General features: G+C 33.4%; 1 protein-coding gene across 1 annotated transcript; it reads right to left on the reverse strand.

Moving 5' to 3' along the window:
• Nucleotides 1-1,638: 1,638 nt before the first annotated feature.
• LOC111429371 (low-density lipoprotein receptor-related protein 6) lies at nt 1,639-18,138 on the reverse strand. Its single transcript, XM_023065264.2, has 9 exons — nt 17,857-18,138; nt 17,343-17,775; nt 14,339-14,626; nt 13,343-14,286; nt 12,170-13,285; nt 11,962-12,116; nt 11,654-11,907; nt 3,144-3,338; nt 1,639-3,083 (listed from the first exon to the last, which is right to left on the reverse strand). The coding sequence occupies exons 1-9, from the start codon at nt 17,945-17,947 to the stop codon at nt 1,742-1,744; spliced, it is 4,818 nt and encodes a 1,605-aa protein (XP_022921032.1). The 5' UTR covers nt 17,948-18,138; the 3' UTR covers nt 1,639-1,741.
• Nucleotides 18,139-18,171: the final 33 nt, after the last annotated feature.

Raw genomic sequence — 18,171 nt, forward strand, 5'->3', positions numbered from 1 at the left:
ATATATGCGCAGGACTTCAGGATGTGACAGCTTGTCCAAAAATTTGAAAAAAAATCTCTCAATTTACCCTCTAAAATGCACCATTTTTGCGAATATCTCCGGAACCGGAAATGGTGCATTTTCGAGATACAGGGTGTTGAAATTTAATAAAAAAAATCGTTTTTTTTCATACTTGGTGAAGATTTTGAAGGGGTAGCGGTTGTTTTTCTCCCCAACTTCTACACCACTTGAAAAAGTACGGTTTTGAGACGCCCTTTGAACCGCCAATGTTTTCTACACAAAAAAGGTACTGAAAGTCATGAGCTCTAAAGTTGAGAGTTTTCGAGAAAAATCAACTTTTATGTTGAATAACATGGTCAATTTTTTGAAATAAAACTTTTATTGTACTAAAACGTTAGAACAAGTAACAAAAGCAAACGTTACTTCATAATCGTATAATTAAAAAAAACAATTACAAATCAGTTAAATTAAATGTTGGAAATGTTCGCCGTTAGCTTCAATGCACTTGCTGCGTCTGCACTTCTTCGACGCATTAATTGTTATTTTGACAGGAGCTAGCTTTTGTTATAAAATTTAAAGCCTACTTAAATTTTTCTTTTGTAATTCGCGATGGTGACGAAAGCTCTAACAGTACTCAAACGGGTGCTGTAATGAGACTCCTTACAGCATCCGATGCTGTAATAGAAATAAGAAATAGCATAAAAAACACGTTTCATAAGACTTAAACTCATTCATTAAACTTTATTAACTTGAATTCGTGCATTCAAAATGTATTGAATGTATCGAATGAATTCGTGAAAAGAAAATCACAAATTCTCGAAAGCTTTACGGTTTCGAGAATTTTAAAAAGTCAACTTTTGTATCATCTTTTCATTTTTTTTATTTTACAATTATGAAGTTAACGCTTGCTTTTATTACTTGTTCTAACGTTTACATAAATTTTGTTTAATTGTGAAATAAAACTTTTGTTTCAAAAAATTGACCATGTTATTCAACATAAAAGTTGATTTTTCTCGAAAACGGTCAACTTTAGAGCTCATGTCCTTCAGTACTTTTTTTGTGTAGAAAACATTGGCGGTTCAAATGGGCGTCTCAAAACCGTACTTTTTCAAGTGGTGTAGAAGTTGGGGAGAAAAACAACCACTACCCCTTCAAAATCTTCACCAAGTATGAAAAAAAAACGATTTTTTTTATTAAATTTCAACACCCTGTATCTCGAAAATGCACCATTTCCGGTTCCGGAGATATTCGCAAAAATGGTGCATTTTAGAGGGTAAGTTGATAGAAACTTTTTTCAAATTTTTGGACAAGCTGTCACATCCTGAAGTCCCGAAAATTTCCATTCAGTAGGCAAGAAGATTTTAGAAAATTATTTTTTGGCAATGATCTTCGATAAAAACACATTTTAATAATATCAATATATTTTTTCTCTATATACATTTTAGTTAACAGTAAAAAGTTCTAAACTCACTTATAAAACATACACTATGTACTAAAAATAGACAATATACATAGTGATAACTACTAACAAAATGGTAACTAAATCTGACGCTTCTGATTTATCACTGCAGTGAATTTTGTCGAATTAGTCAATCACTAGCATCTAATTTAAGAGTCATTTAGTTAGTAGAACTATGCATTGTTACAAGTATTTACAATTGCATTTCTTAGGCACAATGGTTCTTTCCATTTGTTTTTAAACAAGACAAAATCAATGTTGTATAGGATTTATTATGATTTACTATGAATCGTACCTCTTTGGGGGCGCTGTTACTGGTGATGGAGGCGGAGGTAAGGGACTAAAATAGGTTGACGATCTGGAACTTGGCGACGGCGGACAACTTTCGCTTTGACAATGCGATCGAGGCGTAGGAGGTGGCGGAAACGCACCATCGTACCTATTCCTACTGACGGGATAGTTATAATCGCTCTCGTCGCAAACATCCGTCGAACACGGTGTCGGCGGCGGAGGTTGATTTATTGCCCTATAATGCCTGTATGGGCGGTACCTCGGATTACTCGCCCTAGTTGAAATACCAGTCGTCGCAGGACTAGGAGGGGGATTTAAAGTCTCTCTGGGATAACAGCCTATGCTTGAAGCGTTGGTACTTGAAGAAGCTCCTGTGATGTTGTTACGATCATAGGAGGAAAGGTGGGAGGACGTGTTAAGCATCGACATTCCAACAACATCCGGGATGGTTTTTTGTAGTTTAGGATTTTTATGAGAACCGTGGGGGCGTTGAGTTAATAAATCTTCAATTTGATCTAATGGGGCTTCAATATCGTCGCATTTCCGCCGAAGGAAATAAAAAATTCCAACTAATAACAATACTATTAAAACGATCGTTAAAACACCCACTGTTATTACACTAGAACTCGATTTTGGGGACGCAATAAATTGACTCGCGTCTTTACATACCGACTTAGATTCATCTTCGCCGTTCGAACAATGTTCAATGCCGTCGCATAGCGAAGAAATCGAAATACAAGCGTCTGTTTGAGGACACTGATACTGATTATGTTTACAACACTGTTCCTCATCAGAACCATCTTTACAGTCACTAACACCGTCGCAAACTTTTCTTTGGGAAATGCACTGTAAATTTTTACATTTATACTCATCTTTTTTACAGACCGGACAATCCATTTCGTCCGAGCCGTCTGAACAATCTTTGGTGTTGTCACATCTCCAACTGGTTGGTATACACCCGTTACCTGTTCCGGGTTCGGGAGATGCGCACGTGAAGTGACCGCTCATACAACCCGGAAGTACGATACAAGTTTGATTGTCATCTTTTTTTAAAATCAAACCTGGCGGGCAAGTGCAAACCGCAGTGGATCCACCGTCGATAACACATAAATGGGAACAACTTAGTGTAGCGCAATTATGTTTTGTGTCCGGTTGAGTGACAGAAACCAAGTCTAAGATGTGCGAGTCATAGTTTAAAACGGTCGATCGGGAATTACCAGTTGATAATTCAATTCTTTGAAGTTGATTGATTGTTCGGTCGAGCCAATAAAGCCATCCAGTGTGGACGGTTAATGCGTTGATTTTTGATTTGCTTTCACTAGTAACTTTGTAACTGAAAGTGAATGCAAAGAATAGTAAAGAATTTTAGTCATTTGTATGTTAATATTCTTACTTATTGTCTCCGTCGATGTTACCCATCCAAATATCTAATCCATCAACCCAAACTACGAAATCATTTTCGATGTCAATGGCGATTGCTGGAATTTCACGAGCTTTTGATTTTCCTATTATTAATCTATGGGTTCCGTCTAATCTGGTTCTTATGATTTGTGTAAAGTTATCTCTATCGTCGGTGTAAAATAATAACCTAAAATTATAATTTTACAATATGTTATATGTTATTTAATAATTTTTAATGATTTATTAAAATGTATGTTAACAAAAGCCTTCGTAGTAAGACTAAAGAAAAGAACAAATTGTTTTGGACGTGTTCTATAGCATATTTGCCTCATCTTGAAACATTACTTACAATCTGTGGAGAAATTACGTTTTTATATTTTCTTAATATAGGCACGGATGTTAATTTATACACGTCGAATAATTTTCTGAGCGAGGATTGAATAAAAGATTAACAGACCTAAAAAAGCAAGATGTAGAAACAGAACGCCACTGGAATCTTAAAGATAATTGGAAAAAAATAGATACTTGAAATGCAGGAGGACAAGAACAGCTGCAAATCAGAATCTATACCGACGGAGGTGATGTCCATCTAGGAGTAATCCTAGACAAAATCCTCTCATGGAATGGACATTTGCAGGGAGTTTTGCACAAAGCTAGAATATCCTTGTGGTCTTACCCCTGAAAGACTGTACTGGCTCTATGTGACTGTGGTTAGAGCTATGATAAAATGCAAAATATGAAAAATTTTTAATAAAATGAAAGAGTTTCGTCAATAAACTTATCTATCCCAATGTAAAGTCCAAAACGCATGAATAACTTATGAATAATAAACGTAGATTTAATTACTTCGAATTAAGCGGAGTGCATGAGATGTCTTGTAAAGATTGTGAAGGGATCTATATAGGTCAGACGGGCAGGAATCTAAAAGGGAAGTATCAGAACTGTCCCTCATCGATTTTGTTGAAATTTGGTACAGCGATAGTATGGCCAAAAATAAGGTTTACGTATTTTTTTATACGTGCTAATAAAGCCTCTGGGCGAGTTATAAGGGTTGGAAATCGGGGCGAAATATATACAGGGTTTTATAAGTACGAAGACTTTCACGGCCGGTGTGAATTAAACTAAGATTAGAACTAAAACTAGAACTAACACTAGAAACTTTCGGGTTTTGCCATGCGTCTTTTAATAAAAGGTTTGACGTTTCGGATGCCATGTTGCAACCTTCTTCAGAAACTGATTCGAAGTCGACTTCGAAAACCTTTTATTAAAAGACGCACGGCAAAACCCGTAAGTTCCTAGTGTTAGTTCTAGTTTTAGTTCTAATCTTAGTTTAATATACAGGGTTATTCACATAAGAACCGACACAGAGCAGGGACATGTAGAGGACAATAAATTAAGATGATTTAAAGTAACTTACCTCTATACTAAGTTGTACACCTGAGGAGTTATGGGCCTTCAAAGTTGGCTCTTAAATTTTTAAAAAGTTCAATATCTTCGTAATAAATTAAGCTAGAAGAACCAAATTTGGTATAAGTTATGAGTGTACCAAGGGTATTAATTGTTAGCAAATTGAACTCAATTAAGGCATTTCAAAGGGTTGATTAAGGGTGATGGTACCATAAATTTTGACAGATTATTTTAACCTTTTGGCGGATTTAATAAATTGCTACTTCATTTCATGTGGAATTTAATTCTAAAACTTTTCTTACTCTTATAATTTATCTCTTTAATTACTCTTATAATATATTTCTTACTCCATAAAAAATTTAAATAACTAAAGACACTTATTTCGTAATTTTACTTAAAATAAGCAAAAATTCAGTAGTCGGCTATGAAATTGTACGTCAAACTTGACAAATAGGTTATAAAGTTATTTGACAACAAGGTTTTATGACCTATTTGTACGTCAAACTTGACAAATAGGTTATAAAGTTATTTGACAACAAGGTTTTATGACCTATTTGTCAAGTTTGACGTACAATTTCATAGCCGACTACTGAATTTTCGATGATACTAAGTAGCATTAACGAAATACGTGTCTTTAGTTATTTGAGTTTTTAATGAAAACGACAATGTTTTTTAAATAATAATAAGAGTAAAAAAAGTTTTAGAATTAAATTCCACATGAAATGAGGTAATAATACATTAAATCCACCAAAAGGTTAAAAAAATCTGTCAAAATTTAGGGGACCATCACCCTTAATCAACCCTTTGGAATGTCTCAATTGGTCTCAACTTGCTACCAATTAATACCTTCGGAACACTCATAACGTATACCAAATTTGGTTTTTCTAGCTTAATGTATTACGAAAATATTCAATGTTTTAAAAATTTAAGACCCAACTTTGAAGGCCTATAACTCCTGAGGGGTACAACTTAGTATAGAGATAAGTTGCGTTAAATCATCTTAATTTATTGTCCTCCATATGTCCCTGCTCTGTGTCGGTTCTTATGTGAATCACCTGTATATTCGCTTATAGGATGAAAACGAAAATAGCTATCGAAATGTGGTAAATGTAAACTGATATTCATTTTCAAAGAGCTTTCCATTGAAATATCACACATATATCTGAGGGCTTCAGGGGTAAATTACCCCTAGTTTTTTGGAATATTTTAAAAACTACCCTGTCGATTTTGGCGATATTTTGTGTCCTTATAGTACGTTTAAAAATCTTATTGACGTGTTTTTTCTTATTTGCCTCTGACCATCCCCTGCAAAATTACGCAGTATGACAGATAACCTCTTTCCTTAAGAATAATGTGGTAAACTGTAACACTTTTGAACAATGTTTTGAAGAAAACCATAAATTAGTTGTAAATTAAGATTTACGCAGTAAACTAAACAATATACGACATTAAGGGGTGGCTGGGGTTAACTACCCTAACCACCCCAAAAATTAATTTTTTTTGCAAAAATTGTTTGTCGATTTTGGTGCAATTTCCCACGATGATTTTTTTATACGTTAGATAGTACTATTGTAAGAACTTACAAGGGTTAGAAGTTTGGGGTAGAAAATATATATTCGCTAATAACTTTTATACTCCTACAGAAAAATGTTTTTTATCCTTATTCTATTTAAATAACACAAAAGTTAGGATAATTATATAAATATTTATTAATAATGAGTTAAAAAGTAACTGACAAAAGAATGGTTGACTATCACAAATTGTATTCTACATTATTAATTTAATTTCTTTTTTTTTTTTACTTTTTTTATTCAATATATTGTTGGCAATAATGAAAATCATGGAAAAAATGTTTTAAACACAACGATTGTTTACACTATGCACAAGTTATAACAGCTATATCTCCACAGATATCGCACGTAGGTTTTTCATTGGAAAAGCAAACCTCCACAGGATTTTCAAACTGTTCTGGTCTCTCCTCTATATAGCCAGATGCAAACCAGGCGTATTTAAAAACATTAATAAATCGTGGGGAAGACAACTGGTTATGCGTTAAGGATTGCAATTTTAAAATATCTCGCTGATGCAAATTGATATTGTACTGGTAGAGAATAACTTGATCAGAAAATCTTGTAATGAAATTTTTCCATATTCTAAAACCAAATACATCCAGGGGTTGAATTTGACCTATTGTCCCTGCAGGTATAAACAAATATTTAAACTTAACATCCGATGGAGTTACTTCACTAACAATTTCAGGGCAGTGGACACTCCAAGAATCCAGTAATAGTAATGATTTGGGTCCGGTGTTCGGGAAATAGACATTATGTAGTCAATTTTTCATATGAGCAGAAGTCAGTTTACCAGACTTTGATACCAAAACGAATATGTTATCTGCTATGAACATTGCATTTATTACCCTCGGTCCAAACGTACCAGAGGATTCTAACAATGTAGAATACAATTTGTGATACTTAACCATTTTTTTTTCAGTTGCTTTTTAACTCATTATTAATAAATATTTATATAGTTATCCTAACTTTTGCATTATTTAAATAGAATAAGGATAAAAAGCATTTTCTGTAGGAGTATGAAAGTTATTAGCAAAAATATTAAATTAAGTTCTTACAATAGGACTACCTAACCTATAAAAAAATCATCGTGGGAAATTGCACCAAAATCGACAAACAATTTGCAAAAAAAAAAAAATTTTGGGGTTTTTAGGGTAGTTAACCCCAGCCACCCCTTAATGTCGTATAGGGTTTATTTTACTGCGTAAATCTTAATTTACATCTAATTAATGGTTTTCTTCAAAATATTGTTCAAAAGTGTAACATACCCCGTAACTTTGCAGGGGATGGTCAGAGGCAAATAAGAAAAAACACGTCATTAATACTTTTAAACGTACTATAAGGATACATAATACCGCCAAAATCGACAGGGTAGTTTTTAAAATATTCCAAAAAACTAGGGATAGTTTACCCCCTGAAGCCCTCAGGTATATCAATGCAAAGCTCCTTGAAAATGAATATCAGTTTACATTTACCACATTTCGATAACTATTTTCGTTTTCAGCCTATAAGCGAATATACCGGGTGTCCCTCAAAAGTGGCTCACCCCCATATTTTTCTTTATTATTGGTGATATAAGAAAACCATTTGGAATGCATAGTTAGGTCGCTAAAACGGATTATTACGACATGAAATCATTCTTTTTGTACTTCCGGTTATACCGGATGTGAGTTCTAATTTCGCTATTTTTTTAAATCTATAATTTTTTTTTCTTCAGTTGGGTTGATAGTATAATTTCACATAACTTTTACTTGAAAAAATTTTCGCGATAACATAATTTTTGAAAAAAAAAATTATTTTCGTTATTTTATAACGTTTTAGTACCTTCTGAAAATGTATTACAACTTTTGACGCATAGTAGCTAGGTTAATAATATAAACTACGTTATGTCCCTCTTGATTTGCTATTTCTCAAGCAGTAATCACTGCTATGCTTTAGTCAGTGGTTCTTTTTTAATAATCGTGTAAATTAACAGTTGTATTAAATTAGTTTTAAAAGAAAAACGAGATCAAACAATTAAGTTTAATTAGGTTGAAATTGAAGTTAATATCCATTATACCAGTTTGTTAACGTGATAGAAAAAATTTCGAATTTTGTTGTACTTTTACTGGTTTATTTATATTTTTGTTGTCTAACTAGTTTTGGCAAAAGCCATCATCAGAGACAAAAGTCATTGTATCTTACAGGAAATTAACATCGAAAATATAAAGCGGTGAACAAATTAAAATTATTACTGTCACAAAATTTAAGAAAAAAATTAAGTTTCAAATTAAGTTTAATTCAATTATTTTTTATTTTTTTCTTTATTTTTTGTTCTTTTACACTAAATGTTTTGTAGCTGATAGTAACTTACAATGTCCATTGTACAGGGTGTCCCGTTAAGAGTACGGAGCGGCTGTATCTCTAGAACGGTAAGGCCAAGAGGTTTGGGAAAAAAATCCTTATAAGCAAAGTGACCAAGAGAAATAGCTGGAAATTATTTTAAAGTTCGTAATTCGACCGCTAGGGGGCGTAACTGCCATTGAGAAACATAAAGTTGCCGCTATCTCAGAAACTTAGACGATGAGCTATAACTTTGACAACATCATTTAATAGCTTGGATAATACCGCATCGCTTTTGTTTTGCGATATTTCTCTATCTGTCATAATAAGGGAGGGGGAGGCCAATGCGTTTTCATATCTTTACATTTTAATATCTCCTAGACCATTCAACCGATTTGAATGTTTTCGGTGTTGTTTGAAAGAGCATTTTATGCTCTTTTTAAAGATATTTTCAGTAAGACCGTCTGCTTTAAAACAAATGAGCTAAAGGACGTTATCTGCAGCGATTACATATTTTTGTGATTTTTGAAGAAAAGTTAAATGGAACGATACTATTTACTTCACAGACCCTTAGTCACCTTAAAATTTGCTAAATTTTAGTGAAAACCGTATCTCGATATCGCCACCCGTTCTCGAGTTATAGAAGAAAATGTTAAAAACTCGAGTGCCATCAATCGGATTCGTTACCTCATAACTGTAAACATGTCATTTACTAACGCAGAAGCGTATGATAGAGCGTATGATGATTTATTTTCAATGTTTCGAATACGATGCAACTGCATGGCAAAAATGTGCAATGGAATTACGACAAAGAAAGACATTTTTCTCTAGAAGTGTTTTTAAGATTGACTTAGCGATTACGGAAAACTGGCAACGTGTAGCCCATTCAGACATCTCTATGAATTCGTAAATCATATTGGTGCGCAATGTGATCCCACATAATCTGGGAACTCCGAAAACAATTGTCCACAAGAGTTCTCAAGAGAATAATATCTCCACCACGTTGTTTTACGTCAGGCCTTAACAGATACCGATTATGATAACAGACTGAACTATTACCATTGACTTTTAAATATGATTTGGGCAAATCCAAACCTTTTATCACAAAGTTATTAGTGAGTTATTTTTGCCAAAAATTTAAGTTATTCTAAGTGTTTTGGTTTATTTTGTTTTATTATCATTGTTGATGTTTCATTGATCCGTTGGCTTTTCAACACGCCTCAAAAGTAGTTTTGAAGCAGTTCTAAGCTTGGATAAAGTGTTCTAGAAGGTTCTAGATAATAAAATTATTGTTCTCTCTTATTTGTTTCTTAAGGTAACTTGATTCGATTAAGATATACGAATTTTTAACATTTTCTTTTATAATTCGAGAATGGATGGAGATATCGAGATGCGGTTTTCACTAATATTTAGCAAATTTTATGGTGATTAACGGTCTGTGAAGTAAATAGTACCGTTCCATTTAACTTTTTTTTCAAAAATCACAAAAATATGTAACCGCTGCAGATAACGCCCTCTAGCTTATTTGTTTTAAACCAAGCGGTCTTTCTGAAAATATCTTTTAAAAGAGCATGAAATGCTTTTTCAAACAAGACCAAAAATATTCAAATCGGTTGAATGGTCCAGGAGATATTAAAATGTAAACATTTGAAAACGCATTGGCCTCCCCCTCCCTTATTATGACAGATATGAAAAATATTGCAAAACAAAAGCGATGCGGTATTATCCAAGCTACTAAATGATGTTGTCAGAGTTATAGCTCATCGTCTAACTTTCTGAGATAGCAGGAATTTTATGTTTCTCTATGGCAGTTACGCCCCCTAGCGGTCGAATTACGAACTTCAAAATAATTTCCAGCTATTTCTCTTGCCCACTTTGCTTATAACGATTTTTTTCCCAAACCTCTAGGCCTTACCGTTATTGAGATACAGCCGCTCCGTACGCTTAACGGGACATTCTGTACATTATAATTTGGATTGTTTACTTTATTTTGGTTAAAACCTCTCAGATCACCTGACCTCACACCTTTAGATTCTTTTTATGGGGCAAAATCAAAAATGAGCTGTATAATACACCAGTAAGGTCTCGTGAGGTATTGCAAAATAAATCGAGTTAGAAATTGTATTACCTAAATATCTCCGCAGGAATAACGTCGAGTCGTTAGATCGACAATACGCAAGATGCAATTATGTCAAAATCGAGGCGGGAGCATTTTGAAAATTTAGAAAATTAGTTTTTTCGAACTTACAATTGAATTAAATTTAATTGTTGGATAGCGTTTTTCTTTTAAAACTAATTTAATACAACTGTTAATTTACACCATTATTAAAAAAGAACCATTAACTAAAGCATAGCAGTGATCACTGCTTGAGGAATAGCAAATCAAGAGGGACATAACGTAGCTTGTACTCTTAACCTAGCTACTATGCGTCAAAAGTTGTAATACATTTCCCGAAGGTACTAAAACGTTAAAAAATAACGAAAATAATTTTTTTTTTCAAAAATTATAGGCGATCGTGAAAATTTTTTCAAGTAAAAGTTATGTGAAATTATACTGTCTACCCAACTGAAGAAAAAAAAATTATAGATTTAAAAAAAAAACGAAATTAGTACTCACATCCGGTGTAACCGGAAGTACAAAAAGAATGATTTCATGTCGTAATATTTCGTTTTAGCGACCTAACTATGCATTCCAAATGGTTTTCTTATATCACCAATAATAAAGAAAAATATGGGGGTGAGCCATTTTTGAGGGACACCCGGTATATATTTCGCCCTGATTTCCAACCCTTATAACTCGCCCCAGGGGCTTTATTAGCACGTATAAAAAAATACGTAAACCTTATTTTTGGCAGTATTATCACTGTACCAAATTTCAACAAAATCGGTGAGGGACAGTTCTGATACTGCCCTTGCAAGTATTCCTCCACTTTCTTCAAACACCTGATTTTATAATTGAAATAGACCTTGTTGTAAACAGTTGCTTTTGTATAGCATGACTGACCCTAAATGAAAATAATTTATCTGAACCGACAACCCAGGACAGAATGTCGTGACGCTAAAATACATATTAGGAGGGCCGACCCCACGTAAAGTGGGAATGAGCAAAGAAGATCATTTCTAATAATAAGAAAAATATTTAATTTTTTAATTAAAAATAAGTGTTCCTATTTTAATTATTAGGAAAAGAAAATAATGATACCTTTTTGATGGGTGTATCGCTATCAACCTAGGTTTCTCGTCCTTCTTTTCAATAACACCTACAAACGTACTATTCATTCTAGTAATATTTATAACGTCTTTAGCCGCACACGTCCAAAACAGCAAATGTCCAAACACATCCACAGCCAAATCGAAAGGTCTTATATCAGGATCTGAAGCCACCACCGTTTTTGGTGACTGATCTCTATTCGCATTAATGTCGATTTTTTTTATAGAAAGGGTTTTACCTTCAATCTGAAAGATACAAAAATTATGATTAAAACATAAAAATTATTTGTCAATTTTTACCCAATATAAATATTGTTTCACAGGATCAAAATCAATCGATTTAACGTTTTTAAGCCCGTGAATAGGTAAAACGGCTTCTAAACAATCCGTTTGGCTATCTGGTAAAAGTCGAACTACCAAATTTTTTTGACTATAAATTATAAACTTTTCAGGTGCTAAAAAATGTTTTATTACTTTATTAAAAGAGCTACTTAACCATTTCACTTACGTAAACACGTCTGATTCGTTTTAACATAATGAGTTGGGCAAGCACAGGTGTAACTAACGGTTTCAAGCTTATTAGTTGAAGGTACAGCTAAACATAAATGTTTACAACCCCCGTTATTAACTCCACAATTATTAGTAATTTTCTGATTTGGTTTGAATATAATTGAAATATCAGTTGCCGGTTCGGACAATTTAACAACTGGAGACTTTTCGCCACTCAACGAAGTCTTCCAAAGTTCTTCTGAAGTCGTATTACTCCAATAAATAAAATTGTTATACATTGCCAATCCTTGAGGCTTAAATATCATATCTTTCACCACCGCGTTTCTGTTTAAACCGTTAAAATCTGACGATAATAAAGCGGGCGTTGAGGTTTCCATCCAAAACAACCTCTTTGTTTTAAAATCGACAATAAGTCCATAAGCGTTGTTTACATTTTGAATGAAAATTTTCGGATCGGAGCCGTCCATCGCCGATCTTTTTAAACATTTTGAATTCCCCCATTCAGACCAATACATATATCCTCTTTGCGGATCCAAAGCTATGCTGTACGGTTCTTGAATGTTTTCCCACAACAAAACCCGCCTGCTCGTTCCTGGAACCCTGGCCACTTCAATTTTATGGGCTATGGAATCAGACCAGTACACGTTATGGCTAACCCAATCGACAACAATTCCATTTGGAGCTATTAAACCCAACTCTTCAACACGTTGGGGATCCGAACCGTTTATAAACGCTCTCATAACGGTTTTTTGTTTACTATCTGTCCAATAAATTTGATAGTTATCGTAATCAAAATCTATAGAACTTGCGTATTTAACACTTTTGATTGGTAATATAACTTCCAGTTGTCTCTCAATGTCCACACGTCCAATTGAGCCATTTGTGGAGAAGAAAAAGTACGCTTCGGGGATATAACAAGTTTTGCCGTCTTTTGATAAATCATATTCGATGGGGCAATCGCAAACGGCGGTTTTATCATGACGATAGAGGCAGAAATGAGAACAATTTCCGTTGTTGCGCCCGCACGGGTTCGTACCGGTTATTTTGTCTATTTGAATTGCTTTTAAACCCATCACATCCGAGATTTGATCAACTATTCGTTCGCGAGAGGTACCTTTAGAAACGTTTAAAAATTAGCAACATCAAAAGAAAAGAAAAAACGAATACTAACCTGTATCTTTATGAACCCTATCAATAGATCTCTGATGCCAATCTGTCCAATACAAAAACTCTCCCAACAAAGTGAACCCAAAAGGATGCTTCAAATCAGTGTCCAATAAAACGATTCTGTTACTTCCATCCATATTTGTGTACTCAATCTTATGTGTTTTAGCATCACACCAATAAAGCCTCATTTTTTCAACATCCAAAGCGATTCCATTGGGCCAAGTTAGATTACTTGTCACAATAACAGTCCTGTCACTTCCATCTAAATTAGCTCTTTCAATTTTTGGATTCTTTTCGCTCCAATCTGACCAAAACATCCAACCTAATTCTGGACTAACAGCGATGGCTCTTGGCTCATATAAACCATTGGCAATAATAATTTTTCTATATTTTCCATCTAAAGTAGCAACTTCTATTCTATCAAAACCAGCTTCTGCCCAATATAAATTTCTAGCCACCCAATCAATAGCTACACCATCAGGATGAAAAAGTTCGTATGAAATAACATCTTGTTGTTCACTTCCGTCGAGTTTTACTTTCTGTATTTTCGGTAAATCATCGTCAGTCCAATAGATGAATTGCTCAACGGGATCGTAATCAACTCCAATCAAAAAATTCATGTGAGTTAAATTTAAAGTTACGTAAGTGTACTCAGGCGAATCTAAGTACACTAAACAAATGTTACTTCTTCTAGCCAAAACTAAGATCTCTTTAGGTCCATCGGCGCACGTTGTGTTTGTTATTAATTTAACTCCGCTGGGGCACCCACAACTATACCCTAAGGCGCTTGAAGACAATAAACAAAGATGTGAACATCCCCCATTATTAAACTCGCAAGGATTTTGATTGTAGACTTGCACAGATGAGTCCCAAACGTGAATATCACTAGGAACAGGGTCCAATTTCAAAAATTCTTTAACATCCATTTCATCGTCAACATAAATAACACTAGAAAATTTTAAATTAACCACATTTTTCTTTAAATCTTTAATACGCATACCTTGTTTTCCAATCTGTCCAATAAAGTCTATTTTGGAACTTGGTTACACCATAGGGATAAGTCAAAGAGTTTTTGATAACTTTTCGGTTCTCTCCATTAAAATCCATCCGTTCTATTTTTCTATGATTACCATCAGCCCAATAAATTAACTCAGCTTCGTAATCAATAGTTAAACAATTGGGCCAATATAACCTTTCGTTAACTATTATTTGACGGGAATTTGGATTACCGTCCATGCTTGCGCGTTCTATCTTTGGAACTTCGCCCCAATCCGTCCAAAATAATAAACTGAAATTAAACGATAATGTAATAAATAAAGGCAAAGAAGTTTGAATCTTTAAATTTGAATTTAATTTATCAAAGAAGAGTTATTCAATCGTTATCATTAACCTTATCGGTTTTTATAACTAAATTCAAAAAACGTGCTTCACCAACCTATCTTTAATTAGGTTAAATCTATTATTATAACCTAAAAAATTGGTGGAAAGCCCTTCAAAATAACCTTTTTGAACCGCAATAAATAAACCAAAGCTGTTGTTAATCAATAAAATCTTTGAATAGGATATGATGTACAAACCTTAACAAATCGTTATTACAAGTATAATCAGTAACTCTACTAAACTTAGGCCCACTTTTACCACCTCCTGATAAATTTATTCGATAGATAAATCCAGTTCTTAGCCAATGAGAGCGCTTAAAACCGCCGTAACCATGGCAACTATCCTCTAGATAGTTTATCAGGTGGATGGTAAAAATGGGCCTTAGAAACGCGACGAGTCACAGTTAGTGGTAGTAAAAAACTAGTGCAATTCTTCAATTCATAGTGCACTGGAACTTTTGAACATAACCAGTTACAAGCTTCAAATCAACATTACATACTCTAAGTCAGCGAATCGCCCAATTTTGGGTCTGTATTAGCAAACGTATCTTTAAAATCTAATAAACTTTTAAAACATTTAGAAACTAGTCATGTTGAATACAAAGATAAACCATAAGAATTTTTAAAAGAAAACTTAAAGATTTGAAGGCGAATAAATCAAGTTTAACTGAATATGTTGGAACAGATAAGAAATATTTGAAATGTTCTTATTTAGTAGCATTTCATTAGTCAAAAAAATTGAATAAAATTTTGGATACAAATACAAAATGAATACCCAACATTATTTGAGAAGGTAATGGAAAGTTTACTACCATTCGCAACAACATATTTAGCGGAAAATGGCTTTTCTCGCTGCTATTAAGAATAAGTACAGAAACCGTCTTGAAAGCATTGATGCCACAATGAGAATAGCATTAAATCAGTCGATTGAACCTAGGATAGATAAACTGGTGAACGAGATGCAGCAGCATAAAAATCAATGATATTAGAAGAAATGCTTATCTCAAAATTAATATTGTTATTGTTTGTATTGTGTAACCGAAATATATTATTATTATAGTGAATAATAGAGTTAGGCTAAAAATATATATTTATTTGAGAAAATCTATGCCGAAACTGTGTTTAATTTTCTATAACAGTAATTATCCCATTTTTTAACTTGTTATCAGTCACATTAATGCACATTAACGTCTTATATTAACGTCTTTATGCACATTAGCCTTTAGAGCATTCCATAGAAAATAGTGAAGCGTCGTTAAATAGAGGCCACCTTACAGGATCATTTGTCATCGTCTTGGAAATTTACGTTCCAGGTATTGAGTCACTGTTTGTGCGTTATGTGGATTGTATGATGCGTAATCTTGTTGAAACCACATCGTTCTTTTTACCGCGTCCGGAAAATCATTCAGTAGTTCAGGAAGATTTTTTTCTGCAGAAACTTTAGGTAACGATGGCTTGCTAACATATTGTGGTGTAAATAACGTTATAATAAACGTAATATTCAGAGTCTACCGTTTATATAATTGGACTTTGTCAATGCAAAAGTTATGTGCGTATTTATAGGATCTTAATGGAATAAAAAGATAATTTGTTTTAATAAATATTATTCAGGAAGTTTTAACACTAACGATGATTGGTTTAAAATGCTTTATTGCTTAAGACTAAGTTAAAGATGTGAGGAGAAAAATTATCATCTCAACCTAAACTTGTCCATCCTTTAAAACGTAAATGTCAGAATAAGATTCATGAACTGAACCTATCAACTGTTACCAGACAAAATTATTACAATCTCCAGTAATTGACAAAGCTAAAAATCCCGTATGTTTCAAGAATTTTAATTAACCAGTTATTTACACCATCACCAAAAATGCTTGGATGAAGGAGGAAGTTGTTAAAACTTGATTTTTTGACAATTTCGTTCCAGAGGTATTATAAGTAGATGTATTCCAAAATGTTCTCCACCCCAATTTCTAACTCCATCTCGCCTTGTTATGTTTCAAATAATTGTAGTGTTTAACCTGCTCTAACACTTTGTTCTTAATTTCTTTCGTCACATTTCCTCATTATACCATTCATTAACAGCATAAATAAAAAAAGACACATAACATAGGAGGACCTTGTCTCAAGCCTTCCCTGGACATAAACTTTTCGCACACGTTTCGCGCTATTTCTATAAATAATCTGGATAGCTTTTATCACTTTGTCTCCAACCCCTGTTGCACATAAGGGTTCATATACATGTTTGTATACTTTCAAAAGTGCTCAATAATGATTTCCCCCAATAATTTTTACACTCCTTGTGCCCTATCTTATAGGTTAGTACTTTCAACTTCAATAGCAATTTATGTGACACAATTACTTATTGAGATATTGTTTGATTTTGTTGTTAATTACTCAAGAAAATCTGTCACCAATAATTTATAGGTACATACTAAATAAGACTTTTTTTCAACATTTGCTAATATCTCCAATAGATTTCGTTCTTTACCTAAGCTTACAATAATTTTTCTACCTACATATATACATATAAGGCTCACTTTTACCTGCTGATAAACTATCTAGGGGATTATTACCATGGACAAGACTAAATACTGGTTGTTATTTTAATAATTTAAAATAGCTCACCCTTTACTTGGAGCTACAACAATAGCTCTAGGTTGATCGATGTCAGTCCAATATAAAACCTTCCTATAGAAAGGTTTACTCATTGTAGTAACCTCAATGTGATCCTTATCGCTATCAGTCCAATACAATTTATTAGTGTACCAGTCGCAGGCCAATCCTTGTGTAATTGGAGCATCTGGAATAACTACCTCTCTATTTTTAACTTCAAATCCATTGAAATCGCCACACTGAATCGTTTCATCATGGCTATTAGACCAACATAACTTTTTTAAACCATAATTAAAATCTAACATCCCGTCGGAAACATTTGGTATTAAAACGTTTGTTTTTCCTTTATTCTTAGATTGTTTTAATGACGAAGATGTGTCTGCAACGCGGACGTCAGATGTGGTGGTATATAAAAGTATCGGATTCTGAGCTGACAGAAGGTTTTCTAGATGAAAAGATAAAAAATAAGATGGCATTAATATTATTTTAAAAACTAAAAATAAAAAGGAAATGAAGAGTAGCTTACCGGCGGAAATGTGAATAATGAATAAAACCTGGACTAGAACGTAGAAAAGGTAACATCTCGAGTATTCTTTCTTCATGGATGCACGGAACATTTAGTTTATCTACATTATAAAAGTGTTTTGTCAAAAATTGCTGTAATATAATGTAGATTTACAGCTGAATGTTTTAAAGTTAATCACTTTGGTGAGATCTTCTACGAAAACCGTAAAAATTATTTTAGAACCGAAACTAAACAATGTAAATAAACACAAGGAAACGAACGCATTCTTGGGTTTTTGGTAACAAAATAAAAATTCCTAAACCCTTGAGTTACTTG

This window comes from Onthophagus taurus, chromosome 11 (genome assembly GCF_036711975.1).
Source record: "Onthophagus taurus isolate NC chromosome 11, IU_Otau_3.0, whole genome shotgun sequence".
Lineage (NCBI taxonomy): Eukaryota > Metazoa > Arthropoda > Insecta > Coleoptera > Scarabaeidae > Onthophagus > Onthophagus taurus.